The sequence below is a fragment of the Chelmon rostratus genome, chromosome 21 (assembly GCF_017976325.1).
Source record: "Chelmon rostratus isolate fCheRos1 chromosome 21, fCheRos1.pri, whole genome shotgun sequence".
In the NCBI taxonomy this organism is placed as follows: Eukaryota; Metazoa; Chordata; class Actinopteri; order Chaetodontiformes; family Chaetodontidae; genus Chelmon; species Chelmon rostratus.
In genome coordinates this window covers 21579459-21601395 of record NC_055678.1, presented here as the reverse complement: position 1 = coordinate 21601395, position 21937 = coordinate 21579459, and the positions used below count along the sequence as shown (strand labels likewise).

The window sequence follows — 21937 nt, the reverse complement described above, 5'->3', positions numbered from 1 at the left end:
CATTATTGGTTTTATTACATTTGAAATGGCCGAAATTATTATGTTATTGGTAGTTATTTCATTATTGGCCGTTATTACGTTTTTGGTTGCTACAAGACCTACCATCCACATGGAAGGAGTAACCTGACCCATAATGTAGGTTCATTAGTCAATGTAATGTGATTGACTCTCAGAGTTAAAGAGGTAGGATTAGTTGTCTCAACAGCATTTATTTGTCAGAATAAACAAAGTGTATTATTGTTGTTACTGCTCTTCCACTGTGCCAACATTCACACAGTTTCTCTTGATTGTCACTCAATATTAAATTCACCAACATTGCTCCTGTGTGTGGGTCTACAATAGATGTTACTACTACTAGTTGCCACCTTGGCAGTGACTGCCAAACTCGTGGCTAATAAAAAATGGGCAAAGAGGTGAAGTTTGGGTGAAGCTCAGCTATCACTCAAAACGCCCATGTCCGTAATTATGCAGAACTTAATGTAACTTAAAAAGTCAGCTATATAAAAATGAATGAATGGGGAAATTAGCTCTATGGACCAAAACCAGTTTTTGTACGAGGCTGTAAACATGTTTATTCTCTATTGCTCATAAGTTGCCCATTTTTTGGGGGTCTATGGGGATTGACTTGCTTTTGGAGCCAACCTCAAGTGGCCATTGGAGGAACTGCAGGTTTTTGGCAGTTCCACATTGGCTTCATTTTTCAGCCCTTCATTCTACCAGCTGTTCTCAGAGTTCTCTCTTGTGCCATCTTTCCTGTCCTACCTCTGTTTCCTCACTTATTTGTCTCTCTCAGGTCTATTTACGATGACCAGCCCAACGCCCACAAACGCTTCATGGAGAAGCTGGATGCCAGGATAAGGAACCATGACCGTGAGATTGAGAAGATGTGCAATTTTCACCACCAAGGCTTTGTGGACGCCATCACAGAGCTCCTCAAAGTCCGTGCTGATGCAGAGAAACTGATGGTAAGAGAGAGTACTGTAAAGAGGACTATAGGCCAGAAGAGGCAACAGCAGGACAGTTTAGTTTGCAACCCACACTGGCTGCCAAATCTCACATTAGAGTGGACATGTAAATTCAAGCCAACTACCAACTAGATTGTTAAGAGAACCACATTAATTATGGGTTTCCATACTATTGTCTGGTGGGGTGGATGTTTCAAAGAGACAGCTAGAATTCATTCTGAAATAATCCACCACATCACTGCAGATTAAGTTGTCATTGAAAAACGGATTCTGTAAAATTCTAGTCTGTGCGTGCCTTCGTGTATGCACCTCTTATGTCACAATAGTCAAAAGGTTTGTTGTGGCTCAGGAGCTAGAGCGGTTGTCCACTTACCAAATCGATGGTTCTTGATCTAGTAGTAGCAGTCTACAAGAAAGTATCCCTGGGTAAGATACTGAACCGATGCTGTGCCATTGCATGAGTTTGTGTGAGTGGTTAAAAGTTTGTAGTGAGCAGGTGGCCTAGCGATCATATGAATGTGTGTGACAGGGTGAATGCAGGCTTGTGTTATAAAAGCACTTTGAGTGGTTGTCAGGTCGTCAGACTAGAAAAGAGCTATGTAAATACAGTCCATTTACCATAAGAAGAAAGGGATTCAGGTTAGGAATTGACAGCTTATTTCATTTACATAGCACAAAGCACAAAGGTCTTTCCAAATATGATACAATGAGGGAGGACAATGAAAAAAAATATAATGACAATATTGAAACATGGCAAGAAATAAACAACAAAACAACAGCAAGAGATAGTAGTAAAAGTAGTGACATCAAAACATGTCAAGGTTATGCATGTATACTCACAGAGAAACATATTAGTGTATGGCACCATACTTGTCTGTCGTACCAGCTAGATCATCATTAAAATGTCCTGGAAAAATCCTGGAAAGTGATCTCTAGAAAAGAGTGGGAACCCTGCTTTCGGCTAATCTGCTTTGAAGCGACAGTGTTACAAGCTAAGGACTTGGGAGGCATCTCCATGGCCTGTACAGGAATTAGTGTTTGAATTAGCTTGACTTTAAGGATTTACAAGCTGTGTTTGCACTTCAGGCTCCAACAGGGGTCTGTGGGGATTAGCCATCATCCAGAGAAAATCCAGAAAAGCTAAATCAAATGTGACTGCTCCTGCTGTAAATTCTTCAACACGTTTCATTTGTCATCCAAGCTTTTCAGATGAGAAGGGAAATGCTTTCAAGAAATTATATTAGATCAGTTGCCTCTGAGTAAACAAAGCTAGGGCTAACAAAGGTTTTTTCTCTCTAATGGGACAAGGTAGCTAACGAGAACGCTGTCTCATAGGAGAAAGGCCACAGGTTGTACTCCCTGGTAGCAAGCCTGTAAAGCATTAGGTTGTCTTAGATAACAGTCTTGGTTGTGTTTCTAGAAATGTCACTTGTCTCTTTGGTCTCAAGCACTCTTGCTGTGGTACTGCACTCTAGCTGAATGATAAAAGAGGTAGTTATTATGTAGTCAGTCCCCCTTGTTTGGAAGCTTCGCTGTTGAAAGGATTGTCTTCAAAAAGCCGACTGGTCAATTGGGTCATGGCTCTCAGCTGTGTGACAAGAGCCGAGAGTTCAAAAATCCCATCCAAAATCGAGAAGTTTGTCACTGAATCTGTGAGAAAGAGCCTGTCACAAGCCATTAAACCCCATGAAAGGCCCAGTGCACCGACGATGGGTTCAGGTCCCCGCTGCCTGGTTAATCTGAATTTGCCTGCTTTTGTCCTTGCCCCTTCATGGACAATGAGCTGATTACAAGGCTGAGCAGCTGCAGTGAGGGAGGTAGAGAGGGAAAAGAGAGGGCATGAAGAGGGCGAGAAGACAGAGAGAGGAAGGATGGATAGACATGTGACAGCACTTGTGGCTGAACCAATACCAAAGTACTCATACATTCTACTAAAGTTGGGTGTATGTTTTAAAATTTGTAAAACATGAAGGAATTACAAAGTGCTCCATAAGAGCATGTCATGGTACTAAACCTGAATTGTCATAGAACCTGAGCATGGCAATGATGGAGAAGATTTTATAGACTTTATGGACGCCAACTTGCAAGACTCAACTTGACAGACTTTGTCTGTTGCTCTCTGTGGCCCAAATACAACCCTGATTCTGAAAATACTGGGACACTGTGTTAAATGTAAATATAAACGGTTTTACGTAGTGTTCCTGAGCCCATGTAATAACATCCTTTATACAGTTGTGTGTTTACAAAGTGGTGAACCTCGCTCAAAAGGCGCAGTAATCTCCTAAAATAGCTGCTCACTGAAGTCTTTAGCAAAGGTTGCTCAAACAGGAGGAAATTGTGCATTTGTTGGAGACTATACTCAGTGGTGGATTTATCCACACCTAGTGAGTGAGCAGCAGGACGGTGTGTGGGATTGAGTCAGAATAAACTACAGTGCGTGTGTTCATGGTAAGGGAAAAAAGTGTCGGCCAGTGCAACAGTGTGGGTCATTGGTGTTTTAATAGTTTTTGGTCAATGCAGCTCTGTGGGATTTGTTTGACAATAAACAAAAATTTGTAGGAATTATAAGCAGAGGAAAGAAAGAGAAATACTGAGGCTGTACTGTTAAACTTTCTTTGTTTGTTTTGATAGGGTCAAGTGACAGACACTAATCAAAGACTACAAGAAGCTGGGAGGGAGGTAAGTCCATGTCTGCATTTATGCATGAGTATGCAGAAGACAAAAACTGTTCTTTTTATTGTGCTATTGTCAACTGCAAAGACAGTTTTGCATTAACAGTGATATTTCTTATTGCCTCCTTCCATTGCCTGCTCTTTCCCTCAGGTGACAGCTCAGACAGAGGAGGTGATTCGATGTCGGATCCAGCAGAGGAACATGGCCACCACTGTGGAGAAGCTCCAGCTCTGTATACCAGGTACCACTGCTGCTTGTGTGTCAGTGGGATGATAACTTTAATCCCAGAGATAATCAGGTGTTACTGTTAGTCACCTGAGTGACCTCAGGATCAGCATCAACACCTTGGCAGAAATGTTGGGCATGTTCAATGAGAAGTCTTCCTAGCTAGATGAATAGATACTAGACCAATAGATACATATAGTTGTGTATTTAGGAGGCCACCATGATAAGAACTTGTGTAATTGTTTAATGTTGAGGAAAGCTGTTATAGTACTTCATGTCCTTTCTCTCGTAGCTTAGGTATTACAGAGGTTTTGTCTATGGAAAGAAAGGAGGTGCTGCTGTCCCACAAGTCCTTGTAAAAAGAGCAAAAGAGAACTTGTGATTCTGGCGTTTCTGACTATCTGATATCTGCCAGTCTGTGAAAGTTGAATACAGATATTTTGGGTTTGATGATGAGGATGATGATAATGTCTTATGGGTAAAAACTATGCAAAATATTTGTTGGCACACTGTTTATGTGTGCTCTCATAGACAAAGTTTAAAATAATTGAGACATTAGTTAATATAACGTGTGGAAGGTGAGTTTGAGGAATACTGGAGCAGTTTTATTTATTGAACTGGTAGAGCACTTACGACGAATGCTGCAGCAATGATGCAACAAGTGAGGTTTGGTCTTTTCTGAATATGGCATCAAATTTGGGTTGAACTTAGGATGTTTTCTAGTTGAGAGTCCAGTATGTTTTACACACCTATGGCTCTTTGAATGCATTGGAAATTTGTTCTTTACGAGCAAAAACGAGTGAAATGTTAGAACCAACAAACCCTCTTTCTTATCTTCTCTTCCTTTGCAGTGCTAGAAATGTACAGCAAACTAAAGGAGCAGCTGGAATCCAAAAGGTATCTCACAAAGCATTTCATCACAATGTGTCTGATGTATAACTGTGATATTAAAAACAGCTTACAGGAATTTCAATATTCAGAAGCTTCCCATATTCTTAAAGAGTAACTTCACCCAATGTCATAATCTGGCTTGCTCTGCCAGCTAGTGGTGACAACATCCTTTTTCCCCAGCCTCTGAAGCTTCAATGCTACATTTTCAGTTAATCGTGGTCGCAAGTATATCGGACCGCCTGACCGCCTACGTTACTGTTGGACAGGTTTTGGGCCAGAGGTTCAATAGATTTCTAGCTTTCATCCCATGGAGTCTAGTGCTGCTAAACTCAAGTGTGGACTAATTCTTAACAGCAGCTGGAAGTCTTGTTTTTGCTCACCTCCAGTGGTTTTTGCCAGTCACCTTGCAGCAGTGATGTAGACATCACATCACATCATCATGACATCATTGCTGGGTGTTGTGATACAGAAGGTGCAGGAGAGCACATGTCTGATCACACCCAACCATACCCATCAAATGAATAAATGAACTAATGAATAGTGTTATTTTTCATTTCTGGCCATTCACATCACACATCTGTTATAGAATTATTGAGACGCATTAGTCAACAATAAGCCAAACATTCCAATTCATGAAACTAAAAGCATCTAAAAGCACAATTTATTGACCTCATACAAATATGAATAATGTACATTTAATGTTCCAGGAGATCAAACAATTAAAATAATGAAAGCAACAACAAAGGTAAATAGATTTATGCATACAGCCTCACAAATAACAACATGATACTATCAAAAAGGTATTCCATTAAAGCTCCATCCTCAAGTCCTGATCAAAGCTATCATCACTGATGCTGGCGAAACGATGTCGACAGGGAAAGACTGCTTTGTAACCTGGTATGAAAGTGTTACTAAACAGTATTCTAAAACTGTTTAATTTCTCTGTTGTCTGTTGTAAAGAGTGTTTTTCATCCTCACTAGAAAGAGAGAGCTCGGTACTCAGACATCTTATCAAACCAGTCTGCAAACTTTTCAGCTCATCCACTGCTGTTTAGGTTTGATTGAACTTCATTTTTACCTCATGAACTTCATGTTTGGCCGTATTTACATGCCTCTCTAAAGAGGGGAGGAGGGTTCACTTTGGACAGGAAAATAATGACCCTTTCTTGTTCATTACTGTGTACCAAAGGAAAAGGCCATTCACTGGCAGGACAATTGACCCTCAGTGTGCCCTTGTTCACAACAAGGCCCCCTCACTGCGGCTCTGTCACGGCCCACAGCCAATCCAAGGCAATTAGACCATGCCGGCCACCTTGTGGGATTTGTGTGTGGTTTGTACTTGAAGCACTAATGACTTACCCTATACACTTACTATAAATTGGAACGTGTTTGTGTGGCTCAAATGCACATTTGTACTGTATGTGCTGATGCACAGGTCACATTCTGTTCACCGCCCAGCCACTTGCAGCCTTTGTGTTCTCTGTCCTGGTGCTCTTCACTCTGACAAACCTTTTCACTGTACAGTTTATGAGGCGGCCTTCTGTTCATGTGTATACAACACATTTTACACTCACTGACCGACCAATTAGATCCCTTCACAGCCTGCCTATCAGCCTAATGATGGGAGCTCAGCACACTGACCCAAGACTGAACCCACTGACGTGAGCAGACTATGAAAGGCCACAGCATCTTTATAACACAGGTGGCCAAATAGCCATTGGAAAATAAAATATCACACCGCACCACATGCAATGAATAAAATATACAACACATAGCTCAGTGATTCTCCTGATAGGCCTTAAGATGTAAGCAACTGCCAATCAGTAGGTGATTTAAAGGAGATGACACTACCCCACCATGTTTTCATACACTGGTCACTATTTTAATGCCTTACAATCTGTGAGGTGCTCTCTTGTTCTCTGGAAGCACGATAAATTCTCATCATGTACTCAAGTATTTAATATTTTCTTTTTTTTAAAGACTTTCTGCCACTGTTACTGTGTTTTCCTTTTGTTTGTTATTTTTTTCAAACAAGCCCTAGTTCATATGCAACCAGGCAAAGTGAACCAAATACAAATGTAAACTTTTGCTTGAGAGAGGTTAATCATCATTTTTCAAGTCTGTCTTCCAACATTTGTCATTGCCCATATGTACACTGGATCAGTTATTGCTTGCCGTAACAGCTCTGTTCCTTCTGTCCATACTGGCCCTTAGAAGTACTCCAGTGTTTTATCATTGCACTCCAATACGGTTGTCAGACTCACAATGGACAGTTTAAAAAAAGATCGGAATTGATGCAGCAGAACTAGAGATGCCACCTTTTTTATTCCACAAATTCTTCTTCCTTGTCAAAGCCTGGTGCCTACATTACCCACAATGCGATGTAGCCACTGACACACTCCCATTTTCAAGCTTGTAGTCTTCAGACCCAGCTGACGCTGACTCAAGTGACATCACTTAAGGACATTTAATTCAACTATTCAATTCAGATATACATTCGAATTGTAAAAATAATCCAGACATTCGATTGTCTATAATGTTGTCAGACACTTAGAAAAACAATTTGCACCTGTCAGTGACAAAAATAAGCCCTTCTAGTGGATGCACATTGACGGAAGAATTACATTGCAGCCTGTTTCATGGCTGCTGAATGCAGTAGGACAGGCATCTCAAACTGGTTCCATAAAGGGCTGTGTGGCTGCAAGTTTTCATTCCAACCAAGGAGGAGCACACCTGGCTGGAATCAATTAATCAGCTGATCTCAGTCTTCAGCTGATAACTAAGTGATCCCTTGATGTTGATTGGTTGGCCTGATGTGCTCCTCCTGGGTTGGAATGAAAACCTGCAGCCACGCGGCCCTTTATGGAACCAGTTTGAGATGCCTGTAGTAGGACATTAAAATCTTCCAGGACACGTGGACCGGCACCAACTGGAAACTCTGCACACATCGTCACTTTCATTGATTGAAAATGTTGTAGTAATGTGTAGATATGTAGGTCTTTTAAGAGACATGATTATGTTGAAATGATATACAAGTAGAATGTCTCTCGTTGCATTGGTTTGCCTTCTTAAGGCCATAATACGCAAAAATAGATATTGGAATGGTTTGAACCTATGTTTTGTTTTGTTTTTTAGACGGAATAACCTCATTTTTGGCCAGTTTTGACAGACCTGATGTATATGTCTATAAATAACTAGCACTTAGTCCTTTAGCTTGATGCTAACACATAATGGAAATTACCATTGATGCAGAATTTACAAAAGTGATTAAAAACAGAATTAGCATCAAGAACGCGATGATATTACCTTAAATCTATTTTAATTCACATGCTGAACATAGATTAACATCTCCTCATGCTTATAGGCATTTATTTCCTGTGCTCTGTGGAAAGAAATTAATAGCTGCTGACTTCACATTGCTGACTCAATCTGCCTCTAGCGCCACTTCAACATTACACACTGACCAACTACAGCAACCTCGAAGGATCAAAAGTCAAACTCAAAATTCCCAGTGGTTTAAAAATACAGCCACCACTAGGTGGATGTTAACCACGGTTACATGCAGTGTAGCAATGATGCTGCTGGAAAAAACTCTCTGACTGGCATGTGATGCACATTGTTTTTCTTCTTCCCATGGTCTAGTGTTAAAAAAGCCTTGTAATACATACTGAATCAGCACCCAAGTATCCTGATTGCATTGAATCAGGTGATAAGCATGTCATCCCCGCCCTACTGGAAACACACTTTCTGTGTAAAATCAGTGCAGCTTTACAGGAACTGAGAACGACTGTGTTTACACTTATTTTTTTATTGCAAATTTATCTCATTATATTGAGTTGATATCTCAAAATATGTGACACACACACACACACACTGCTCTAAGGGGTTGGTTTGGGAGTTTTAAATCTAAGCATAAACTTTTGCCGTTTGTTGTAAGAATATTTTCCTTTGTGATTCGATATGAGAATATTTTATTCCATTATGGCTAAGTAGGGAATAGGCTTACATACAGTGGTCATCTTAAAGCACACAGCACATCTTTGGCTGCAACCAAAAGAATTCTCGTTGGCATAGGGAACTGGAAAAGAAACTACACACATTGGTAGGTCTTTTATAACAAAGTATTTATATGATTAAGTAAGACTGAAGTCCACTCTGATGCATTGATAAATAATGGGTACTCTGACATTTTCAGCTTAGATCACCTGCTACCATCTATGCACGCTGGCATGCAATCCTGATCTCTAGTAAATACTAGAGAATACGAGGAGACAAACTATTGTTTTCCCGTCATAACAGATTGGTTGTTGCATTATCTCGAGAAGACAAACTTTGTTTTTGGGAAATAATGACATAAGTAACTTGTGATTGCTAGATAAATGCATTACAAAACATGATTCCTTACTGATCTTGAGTGGAGAGCTAGTCAGAATAAAATAATCTTCTGTAACTTGGCAAGATGCTCACTTCATTCATTAACTCAGACTACTGAAGACTCAGTTGGCTTCAGATGAACTTGGGAATATGTTTTGTGAACTTGTCCTTCAATGGTTGTGACCAAGGACCAAGGACCACAGCTGTGATTCATCCTACCTGAAGCTGTGCTGTTTGTCTCTGCAGATACTATGCTGCGTTGAAAACCATGGAGCAGCTGGAGAAGGTCTACATCCCCAGGTAGGCTTAGACCATCAAAGTTCTTCTAGGAACACTTTGAAAATTGCTCTAAAACGTTTGTAGCTTGGTTCTAGACAGCTTGGATTCACAAGAGTTATGATATATTCCATCAGTGACTCAGAGTTATGATGTTAAGATGTCCATAGAAACCTCTCAAACCACAGCTGCAACATGATCCAGTTCCTGCTGTCCATGCTCAGTAGTGTCTGGGTCTGTCTGCTGTTTGGTGCTAGCAGGTAGTGTACAATGGCTTTATCAGAGCTTTCTGTTGACAGCTGCCGCCTGCTGCTTCTAGACAGGAGGTTGATGGAATGCAGTGAGACTGGACCAAAACAGAGACGTTGTAGGCCTTAAAATCAAAACAAAAAAAATTGTATAGCTAAAAACATATCTGTATAGCTAAGGAGACTGCAGAATTGGTGATAATTCTCTGCGTTTGTCACTATGTGTCACTAAGTGACAGCTTTCACATTACACACAGTCATTGATCAGTTCTTGATGTAAAAATATTGATCAGTGCAAGATTGCAAATTTGATACTGATTCCTTTTTGTCGCTTCTCTGTCCCCAACAAGTTGTTCCAAAATTAATTTTAACTTAAGGAAGAAAATGGCCTATTGATGGAAATTACCTTTTGTCTTAGAGTGTTGTTTTTTGGAACTGTTGCATATAAAGAAAGAAAGTCAAAGTCAAAGTATTACCAATATAGCTGACAGTCATGTAGTCTGTGTGTTGGTTGCATGACACTGATTGGAAAATTGTCTCATTATTTGATCTGCTTAATTTGCCTTTTGTTGTTTCATATAAAATTCTATAATGCTGGTGGACATAACTGCACACTGCTGTGTTCCCTGCAGGGTCAGTCAGTACAGGTTCTGTCAGATCATGGCTGAAAACCTGCCCAGACTGAGAGAGGAGATCAAGGAGATCTCCATGTCAGACCTAAAGGACTTCCTGGAAAGCATCAGAAAACACTCCGACAAGGTTGGAGAAACTGCCATGAGACAGGTATGAGAGTTAACATTTCATTTTTAACATCTCTGAAATGGTATTTATCAGCTCAGTGATGTGTGTATGTGTGTGTGTGTGTATGTGTGTGTGTTGTTTGTCCCTGTAGGCACAGCAGCACAGGACCTTCAACAGTGCAGTTGCCAAGCAGGCCAGTATGGGCCACTACACCAAGCCTGTGTACTCTCTCAATGGACGAACACACAGTCACACTCACAACGGCCTGATGATGGATGATGATACAGGAGATGAAGAGGAAGCAGATGAAGAGGTGAGGAAACATTATGTGTAGTTAGGTGTTGTATTCCTCGTTTCCAAAAGTAGGTTTTATTTGTAGCCTCTGACTACAGAGAGTTTTTCTCCTCTATAAATGTCCAAGTGTATGTATGTATGAATATTTTCATAGGTTCATGTATTCAGCGCTGCTGAATGAATGTGTGGAAAAAGTGTTGGGAATATATGACAGCAATCATGTTTCCTCACCTGTGTCTGACAGATCCTTACAGCTCAGGACCTGGTGGACTTCTCACCTGTCTACAGATGTCTGCACATTTACACTGTACTGGTAGGTTTCAGTCTGTTTCACACACATATACACACTCATCCACAAACTGGATCGTGGTAATGATTTGGTGCAGCAGCATTATAATTCAAAATTAAAACACAATGAATAAACAACCTGCTCCAATGAGGCAGCATGCATTGTTAGACACACATGTTGAAGTACTCAAGCAAAAATAGTTTGAAATCCAAGTCCTTCACTACAGAACAGTAACATCATTTTGATCCAAGGCCTACTCATATGAAATTCTGATACTGTGCTGATACAGCAGATACATAGCTCAGAAAATACTAGATAGACTGTTCCTGTTGGCTGGCCCAGTGGAGGGTGCTATAAGCACGTAATCGTTTTGAAAATCTTTAGTTTCCTTCTTGACACAAAAACATGAGAGTGATGTTTTCGGATTGAGCCTCTATAGAGAATGTTTTTGAAAAGCTACATGATTGCATTTTCAAATGTAGGTGGTTTGGAGAGTGTTTCTCTTTCACTTTGTCTGCTACGACTTTCAAACGTGCCCAGTTTGCTCAATGATCCGTAATTCTATGCCACACCAACTATGTTAGAAATATATTATTATTATTTCTATTATTTCTATTAGAGATATAAAGATCATCTGGCTTGGAACAGCAAAAAGAATCTCGATCTAACTACTTGTCACAGTCAGTAGCTTTTGGAGAGGTCATTTAAGTCTGTTGTGTTTGTCTGTGTCTCCAGGGTGACCGAGAAACATTTGAGAACTACTACAGGAAACAGAGGAAGAAACAGGCCCGGCTCGTCCTGCAGCCACAGGCGAACATGGTGAGCAACGCGGCTAATGTGAAAGCAGTATCATGAAAACACATAATGTAATGCTTATTTTTGAAATTCAGAAAACCTTATTAAAGTTGTAGTCCATACCAGGAATGAACATACCTGACTTCAGCTCTGTTCTATTCGGTAACATATTTTGGAATGAAGAAGCTTTGACCTGCAAAAAGTTAATTGCCAGTTAAGTTACAAAACATTAATATTGTGTAAAACATTTGAACTATAGTTTTGTTGAAGAATATTGTCTTCAATAATTCATTCATTCAAGGTTTTAAAACAGTTATTAGAAAATATCTGATAGAGCTTAGTGGTTTCACTGCCTTTCATTTATTCGATTTGTGATCTTATTGTTTAATGCTAGATTTGGTGGTTGTTTTCTCGAGGTAGCTGTGTTAACGCCCAGGATCATTGTACATGATTTTAAGATGTTAAATGACACTTCACTTGTTCTTTGCGTGTTGGTCGGGCAGGGGTCATCGACAAGATATTCAGGATACATTAACATTTTGTAACAGTAACTTTAAGTAAAGCATAAAGTAATCGTTAAGTATCACTGAAAACACCAAGTATGACAATTTGCTAAACAGTCTTTGCTCACCAATGCAGTACGGCACAATGATATCACTATATGCTGTATTTTATGCACTCATGTGTGTCTGTGTGTCCAGCATGAGACAGTGGAAGGCTACAGAAGATACTTCAATCAGATTGTGGGGTAAGATGTTCCTGCTAATGTCAGAGTTTTGTCTTTAACGTCACATTCTGCTGAAACTGTTTCTTTAACCAAGTTTGCGTGTCAGTTCTGTTATTTTCAATGAGAACATAAAGTATTGAGACGTGTGTGTTTTCTGTGTTTGTGTCGTTAGGTTCTTTGTTGTGGAGGACCATATCCTCCATGCCACGCAGGGGCTGGTGACCAGAGCTTTCACTGATGAACTGTGGAACATGGCCCTGTCCAAGATCATTGCTGTGCTCCGTACACATTCTGTAGGCCCACGCACGCACACACACACACACACACACACACACACACACGCACTTACAGCCAGCAGGGAGTACACTGTGAATGTGAGGAAGACTGTTAACAGAGATAATAGCGCCTGCTGTGAATCTATTTATACTGGAAGAACCTTTATTCACTGGCTGAAAACCCACACACACACATACACACAGGCACACACACTCTGGAGGTCATTGCACCCACACACACACTTAATGATGTCACTCTTTAAGAGGTCAAAACACACATACGCATGCAGCCAAAGAAGAGGTCATTGGGGCCTTAATGAGAGACAGATTGCAACAATAACAGCAGATTAAGAAGGCATATTCCTGACCGCTGGGATCCAGTCAGTTGTAAATGAGCCAGAGGATTATGCTAACAGGTCAGAGAATGGCCTACACAGCGTGGGGTGAGAAGACTAACAAAGACCCTGGTCTCCCCCCTGGCCTCCAGCTCCTCTGCTGGGCCACGGCACAGGCAGCTCCACACTGCTGTGGTCCTTCCCTTACAGCCACAGCGTGGCAAGCCCACAGGGGTTAAAGCTTTGTTCATGTGTTGCAACAACGTGTTGTCTGCCGTAATTTTTTCGAAATGCCAGGGGGGCGAACAAACAAAACCAGGAGAACATTCTGAAGATGTGTTGATATAGCACGATGATGTCATTTTTTGGCGTGCACACTCTCAAACTGGGGACACTGCGTCAAGCATAAGCATAATCTTAAGTTGTTTTTACAAACCAGTCCATGAGCCAGTCCCCTTTAATTCAATATGAAAATGTTAAATAATAAAAAGATTTTAATGAAATCCCTCACAACATGAATGTTAACAGTTTTGTTCACCATCACTATAACAACAAATTAACAGAGTACACTGTGAATAATTGTACACACTACAAGACTAAAACATCTAGTCAGGTGCACTTGTAGCACTGATCAATTAGATATAGACTAATAAACCTGTCTTAACTGCTGAGGTAGTCCTGCCACTGCTGTGATTTGCTGCTGTTTAGTCCAGTCTCCAGCTGATTGTTGGTGTGTGTATGTGTGTGTCTGAGTAAACAAAGAGGCAGGCGGACGCTGCTTTATGTCAAATCTCAGGCTGTGTTCATTTACTCTCTTGATTTACGCACTGCTGTGTTTGGCAGGATCCTTGTGTGAGTGTTAAGGGACTCAACTGTGCACCTTTCAGGGTCATAAATCACTCTGCACCCCAGAAAAATGGAGGGACTTTGTTGGTGTTGATTGACCTTTGGCTAAGCCCCTCCCCCCTTAAGCCACATTTCCACTGCATGGTGCTTCTCCACTCAGCTCAACTCGCTTTTGTTTCCAGGTGCTTTTCTCTACTTCACTTTCCACTGCAGATAGTGCTCCCTCAACATGGGCGGAAGTCCCCGCCGATCGTCATAGCGACATCACGTCCCCTTCATTTTTCCAATGCACTGGAAACAACACACATGAGCTTTACTTTGGTCTTGAAGAAGATGCATCAGCCTTTCTTCACTGACAAACTGTAACCTGCACTATGCATTTACTATAAAAGAAAGCACAATATTAGTGCATACTAAACTGGCCAATATCAATATTTCCTATGTGTGATTATGTGAATTCAGCCATTGTCTGTTTCAGTCATTATATTGTGTACTTATTTGTCATGTCCACGATGGAAAAAGAAAAAAGAGGGAGCCACACCATGCTGTGGAAATGCATCTTTAATTACTGTAGCTACGTCTGTCAAGCTTTTGATTCTAGCCCTTCATGTTTGCACTTTACAATGCTAACTGTGGAAGCTTTGCCTCTTGAAATCATCTTATATAGGGTGTTGTTGCTTGCTGATTATGATGTTTTGTTGTCCCCAGTCATACTGTGATGACCCAGACCTGGTCCTGGAGCTAAAGAACCTCATAGTCATCTTTGCTGACACACTACAGGTTGGTGTAGAGTCGTGCTTTAACCGTGAACAGCTTGTGACTCGTAGTGTGTAGAACAACTGACATTAATACACTTGATTTTCTGTATGTGTGTACAGGGTTACGGTTTCCCAGTGAACCGGCTGTTTGACCTGCTGTTTGAGGTCAGAGACCAATACAATGAAACTCTGCTGAAGAAGTGGGCACTGGTTTTTAGGTGAGCTTTGCTGATATAGTAGATGCAGGAAGTTTTCAGAGCCTTTCAAGTTTTCCGCATGTTATTATGTTTCAGACGCACCTTAAAAAGGATTCACAGCATTTATTTTCTCATCAATCCACCCATAATGACAAATCAAAGGTTAGGTTAGGTAACTTGTTATTTTACTTTTACTGTAATGATTATGACGTTTATTTGGTATTTTAGAGTCATACAAAAAATGTAAGTGTCTTTTTCCACAGGGAGATCTTTGAGTTGGACAACTACAGTCCCATCCCAGTGGAGACAGAGGAGGAGTATAAACTGGTGGTCAGCCGCTTTCCCTTCCACGATGCTGAGATAGAGAAGGTAACCAATTCAAGGACCATAGCCTTACAAACCAATATATCTAAAGCATGTCCACAACGTTTTTGTCCCTTCTTTGGGCATGCAGATATTTACTAAACAAAAACAGATCATCACAAAAGAACATTTCTTCCATCTGACATACAAGTTCCCTAATAATTGCTCACTAATGCCCCCTCCAACCAAACCCTCGTACCCTTTCTTACCTTCCACAACATTTATATTCATAGAATCATAACCAAGGAACAGACAGTCAAGAAAATCATCCTGCAGTTAGAGATTAGTTTCTTGTGGGACATTTGACATTTCATTTTTACAACACTACCACCCCGGGTGGAAGTGTTGCAAAGAATCTAACTGGGGGTTGCCATTCCACCAGTTTATGATGAAAACACATGAAAAGCATTTCTCCAGAAGCAAAGGAATAAGACTTGAAATTTTTAACTTGAGTGTATATTAGATAATGAGTCAGTCCTTTACTACTGTGTGTGTGTGTGTGTGTGTGTGTGTGTGTATAAATGTGTGGAAGCAGCAGGACTTTCCGAAGAAGCTGCCGATGTCCCAGTCTGTCCCTCAGATCTACACACAGGTCAAAGAGTTCATTTATGCCAGCCTGAAGTTCTCAGAGTCACTACACCGCAGGTTGGTCTCACATAGTTACTCTATGTTCACTTTTCAGTATGTCGAGCTCTGACCTTCCCTGACTTCTGATCTCTTTGTTGTGCAACTGTAGAATATCTGGACTTGTTAATCATAAACTTTGTTTGTTATACAGTTCAACAGAGATTGATGATATGTTGCGAAAATCAACCAACCTACTGCTGACAAGAACACTCAGCAGCTGTCTGCAAAACCTCATCAAGAAACCTCACATAGGACTGACTGAAGTAGGAACAACACGATGGCTGTTGCTAATGACGCACACACATCATCCAGACCAAAAAGTTTTTCTTTTAGTCTGAAATTCTAACTTTTTTTCTGTAGCTAGTGCAGATCATCATTAACACCACCCACCTGGAGCAAGCCTGCAGGTATCTGGAGGAGTTTATAACAAACATCACCAATGTCTCCCCCGAAACAGTCCACACCACAAGACTCTATGGCTTGTCCACATTCAAGGTAAAATGTGAATGTAATGTGCATTCTGCTTTGTGGGGTTTTTTTTTTGTTTTTTTTTGCTTTGTGTGTATTATACAGTTTGTTGTTAGAATGATGCGTCTTGTTACTGCTTTTCATTATTTTCAAAATCACACAAACTGGCTCAAAGGGTGTTACATTGTGCATTATGTGGAACACACTTCTTGGACCTGATGACAGGCTCTTCAGCTCTTGCATGCACAGCTCCAGTATTGTCTGCTCTTACTGGAAGAATTGTGATTTCAACCATATTGGATTGTCGCCAAGTATCTTAGGAGACAGCATGCTAAATAAAAGCAACTACTAGCATAGCACACCCAAATCTGCAACCTAACTGTTGGTGGCTTTGTGAAGGAAAAAGATTACATGGAATAAGGAAATACAGTATCTCTTTTTTTTTTTTTAACTTTTTTTTACTGTCCATCAGTGTTAGAGGAGTGCACTGCTAACCCGCTCGAGTACTTTTTTAAGGACTTGCTGTTCTGACAACAGTTCTACGTACATATTAAGCCAGCTCTGAAGAAGTAAAATACAGAAAGTCAAAAAAGGCGAATAAAGCTAACTCTGTCGTCTAAGTTTAAGAAATATGGCCATAGTCTGACAAATTGCTAATGCTAGCAAAAATGCTAGCATGACAGTAAATTTGCAGGTAAAACTCTGTTTATTCTTATTAAGTCTTGTCAAAGGGACTTATAAAAGCTGTTTTCCAGGATGCTCGTCACGCCGCAGAGGGAGAGATTTACACCAAACTCAACCAGAAGATCGATGAATTTATCCAGCTAGCAGACTATGAATGGGGCATGGCTGAGTCAGACGGCCGTGCCTCTGGATACCTGATGGACCTGATCAACTTCCTGCGTTCCACTTTCCAGGTCTTCACACACCTTCCGGTGAGTCTGATCCACCTTCTAATCTCTGACCTGTTGAACCCGCCGCTTTTCTTCTGGAACCGTGGGACATTGTCTTCTTGGTTTTTCTACTCATTTTAGCTGCTGTCAAATGGTGTATGGCACTGTTTGTTGTGTTTTTGTTGATTATAGGGATATGATTATTCCTTTTTTCCGTTTTCTTTCCATTTTCCAAACTTCCAACTGTCTCCTGGTGTTTTGCTATATGTTCATCACATCCCTATTAAAATGCGTGTACTATTGGAAAGTTAATTGTTGAAACTGAAGTGAGTTGTGACCTGTGACTTTATCGTTGAGCTGAGTATGTGTTGCGTTGGTGATCTGTCCATATGCATGGTAACTGTGCTGTTACTGACTCGTAGTCTGCTTTTGCACATACTGACACAATCTTCAACATGACACATTTGGTGGTATCAAAGTAAGGACTTGGTCAGTAAATGTGTGTGTTTTGGCCCAGATAGCTGACGGCTACAGCCTGTTCAGTTCCACTCTGTAGGCCACTTGCCTGCTCTTCTCTCCAGCATCCCTTATCATGTCCTGAATGAGTTCCAGCTTATTTTGTTTTCCAAGAATGTCTCCTGTCTTGCCATCCACACCCCTGTAATAAACAGCGCTGTAACTGATTTGTTTTACTAGCAGTTTTATTCCTTGATTAATTTGACTTCTCAAGCATGCAAGTTATCTCTAGTTGAATTTACCTCCTCCTGTCCATTTATTGTTGCCACATTTCTTTTCCTGTCCTTTCCCTCTTTCCCTCCCCCTCTTCCATTTTTGGTTGGTTTGGGGGTGTCTCTGCTCAGAATAACAACAATGACCATGCGTCGATGTCGGTGAGTATGCCTGCCTGGCTGTTACAACACTATGCTGCCATTCTACAGGCAGAGGGGAGATGACACGCATGCTTATGTTTGACTGTGGAAGCTCCACTACTCCGGGCTTGTTGGTTCTTCTGACACCTGTAACCCATGTGAGGACATTGAAGGACAGTGTTTACATTTGCATTTGACTAATTAATGCTTTGAATGGGGTGGATTTTGAGTGAGAGAAGACCAAGTAACAACCACCATCGCTGAAAGCTATAGCCAGAGGGGAAGGTTCTGTAATGACAGCTAGATGCTAGCCAAGCTTATTGACTTATCTCAGCCTCTTTCTTGAAATCCAAAGTCATCTTTTCTTTTTCCATAAGGCATTTCTTGTTTCAGAAGCTGGTGTTGCTTCTTCATCGTGTCTAAGTTAGGGGGCGGCCATGGTTTCAGAATAAAAGCAATACAAGTAGAATTCACAGAACTTGTGTAGCAGGGACAACAGCAACTGTCATCATGGGAGAAATTTCAACTCAAAATTCCATTTCGTAACTTTTTTGAGCTTTTCAGCTGTATCTCACAGTCTTTAATTAATAGTGTCATCACACATACTGTGCCCAACTTCCAGAATGACCTTCCATGCTCCACCGTAATCAGATCTCAGGGGGTCCGGGTCCTGTGTTCAAAGACCTTGATAACTACATCTCACTCTGCATTTTCTGTTTGCACACACTGGCTCAGTTGCATGGTTTTTTAACTTAACCCTTTTACGTAAGTGAATATGGGGAATCTGGTCCCGACACTAATTGTCCTCAGGATGATCATAGAGTTAGTGAGTTATAAACAGCTGACGTGTTTGGACTTCAATTTCTGTACTACACAAAATGAGATGCTTCCTAAATTCCTGATGAGAGATATCAGGTATAGAACACAATTCATCCCGGTCTCTTTTCATACATTTAATGACTTTATTATGGATGTGCTTGGGATCTGTTTTTTAAAAGTTGGAACAACATTGATACCATTTCACAGCAAGCCTGTGAACTGCTGCTCCAGCTGAATGACTGGAAGTCTTTAATGAGCCTCAGTATACTTTCTCTCCTCTCACTGCTTTCCTTCAACCAAGGCTGCAGGGCAATGTGCAACTATTAGCTCTTACAAACCTCTGGAGCTGTATTTTATGTGTCACATTCATTTTGTAATTAAGTTTGGGCCTTCTTTTATTTCTGTCCTTTGCTTTAATAACATCATCATCATCATCACTCGAAGTGGAAAAGAACACTAGTCCAAGTCAAAGCAATGCTTTAATGAACTGCTTTGAGAAAATGTTCAGCAGATTGTCTGAAACAGTCCCTCTAATAGAAGAAGCAGGGTCCATCAGTTTTCAAACTATCCTATGCTCACTCCCAGGTTATGTTTATGTAGTGATTGGCCAGGTGTTTGGAGATGATGAAGTCATGAAAAGGTTTAAAGTTCTCTCTCAAGCGTTTTCAGTCTGAATGAATGCCTTAAACTATAATATTCCAACAGCCCACCTACATTTCATTTCGTTTTATTTATCCTTTGTCTTCCTCAATTCAAGGATTTCAGCAATAATAGTGCTATTAAGCTCAATTTGTGATTAATGACAAGTGATAAATATAGTGAATGGCCTCAATATAAAGATATATAGCGAAAATATAAGTGTAAAAATGTATATATTGGCAAAACTTAAGGCACACATATATATACACACACATACAGATAGATATGTATTTAAATGTATAATAAATTGGCATTTTTTGAGAACGTCTAAATACACCCTTAGAGAAAGCATGACAATATATATTCAGTTTCTGTGGTGCTGTTATCAGTTTTTTACTGGACTTAGAGTAGTGTAAGGCTTCATGCTGTTGTCCCATTGTCTTTTCCTGCTAATAGGTCACACATATAGTCATCTGCAAGCACCTATTTGTAAAAAAAAAAAAAAACTAAATTCAAGCAGAAAAAACTGTTCTCAGTGTGCTTAAACTTCTATTACTCAATGCCAGTAGCACTTATAGTGATTCTGACTGCTGGGGATAAAAGCTCTGAGTGTCCGACCTTTCAAAAGAGACCAAAACTATGCATGCGCTCCAAATGGTGCAGGAACAGCTATCAGTTCACTTTGAGTATGTCTTTATGCTCATTTTTACTGAAATGGTAAAAAATGACACACCGTTATCCCCATTTGTACAATATTTTATCTCCCCTTTTTATGACAGCATGGTTTTCCTTGGCTTGGAGTTTTTGCCTTTAGATGTGGTCTCTATCTTATTTGAAGCACTGAAACCTGGCTGACACTAACTTTACTGGTACACGGCCCCAACCAGGCTCACTGCATTGTTTGTTTAAAGCTTCATTCTCCACATCAAACCGTTGAAAAGGCTCAGTTTTCAGGTGTCAAAAACAACAACTTATTGCAGATGGAAGGCCAAAATAGAGTTTTCAAGCTTCCTTTTCAAATTTAGCCGACTCAGTGTTGATGTACTTTGAGTGTGAGCGGTCACTTCTTCCTGTTGGCATGCAGTTAAAGCCTTTTCCTTAGTGGTGCCTCTGTGTTTGAGTGGTCCCTAAGTCAGCTGCCAGTCTATGCAGAGTAAGCAGTTTGCTTATGTGCTATAAGAAATTTGCAGTCATCAGGCTGAGAATGTGATACCAGCTCATTTAGACTGAATGTACAGCCCTTGCTGCTACACCATGTATCACTGCTGTCTGTCTGCATGAAAGATGTTAAAAGGGATGTTGTGGGGCTCAAACAAAGGAAAGCTTGTTTTTGGAGGTGAAACCCCTCACATTGACTTTCTTAAATCAAGCCCCTGTGGCTCCCTGAGGTGGGGGAAAACATTTTGCAAGGTGCCATCAGTGATTCCTGTTTTTTCTCATATATCTTTTATTACAGGGGTCACTGGTTGTTTCTTGGTCTTATGTTTGTATGTAAGCCTGTATTTCAATAAGAATGACTGACATTGGGGTCCCCACATCATTCCTGGGTCTGGGAGTTTTTGCATGAGTGTCTGTGAGAATGGATTGTGCTGATTTGCTGTTTATCACAAATACTAACCGTAAATTACAGATCCATTCAAAGTTACTGTCAGCGTTTCAAACACCAGAGGAGGTTTAACAAAAAGCAGATCCGCTTGTTTCAAAGTGGCTGATCAGTTAAAACTTAACTGCTCTAAAAAGAAGCAAACTCAAGAACACCTCAAGTAGTGGAAACGCTCACAATCCTTATTTGCTTTGGAGTTGGAGTCGTGATGCTGTGGAAGTATGTAGAGTGTTCCATGTGTCCAATTATTGATTGAACTTGTGTTGTGCCTTATCTGCATGTGAAGGGCTATCTGTGGTTTTTGATTTATGCTCAATGTTTTGCAGGGAACTCATGTTAGGAAACTAACAGCAGAATAAATGCAATAATACTTTTCAGTGAGAGATTTTATGACACAATTATGACTTGACTTCATGGTAATCAAAGCATGATTCATCAGATATTCACATTAAGGTGAGAATTGATGACATAAAAATCTCTTAAGATAAAAAACTGCCCAGTATAGTTGAGAATTGTTTTTTATTTTTGAGAATTTCCATTTTCCAGTAGTTCTTTATCAGGCTAGTTTAGGGGTCAGGAACCTTTCCGTCTTGTAATTACTGTTCCATTGTTCCAATTATTGTTATGAATTAGATTAGCAGCACATTATGCTATGTGTACCACAAACCAATTCATTGTAGCCTTTATTTTTTCTTCTGTCAATATGCAGATTACGATTTACTTTTGTCATCAATTACGTAGGTTCTT

At 40.4% G+C, this 21937-nt stretch overlaps 1 protein-coding gene across 2 annotated transcripts in view; it reads left to right on the top strand.

The window, feature by feature from the left end:
- exoc6 (exocyst complex component 6) overlaps positions 1-21937 on the top strand; it is a 56456-nt gene that overhangs the window by 16193 nt on the left and 18326 nt on the right. For both annotated transcript variants that reach the window (XM_041962238.1, XM_041962239.1), the window contains exons 2-19: positions 794-965; positions 3597-3644; positions 3789-3879; positions 4715-4760; positions 9375-9428; positions 10285-10435; positions 10545-10706; positions 10932-11000; positions 11712-11795; positions 12473-12519; positions 12671-12791; positions 14663-14734; positions 14833-14930; positions 15173-15278; positions 15808-15917; positions 16051-16162; positions 16260-16394; positions 17123-17302. In XM_041962238.1, the coding sequence (XP_041818172.1) occupies positions 794-965; positions 3597-3644; positions 3789-3879; positions 4715-4760; positions 9375-9428; positions 10285-10435; positions 10545-10706; positions 10932-11000; positions 11712-11795; positions 12473-12519; positions 12671-12791; positions 14663-14734; positions 14833-14930; positions 15173-15278; positions 15808-15917; positions 16051-16162; positions 16260-16394; positions 17123-17302 (1858 nt within the window). The remainder of the gene's footprint in view (positions 1-793; positions 966-3596; positions 3645-3788; positions 3880-4714; positions 4761-9374; positions 9429-10284; positions 10436-10544; positions 10707-10931; positions 11001-11711; positions 11796-12472; positions 12520-12670; positions 12792-14662; positions 14735-14832; positions 14931-15172; positions 15279-15807; positions 15918-16050; positions 16163-16259; positions 16395-17122; positions 17303-21937) is intronic.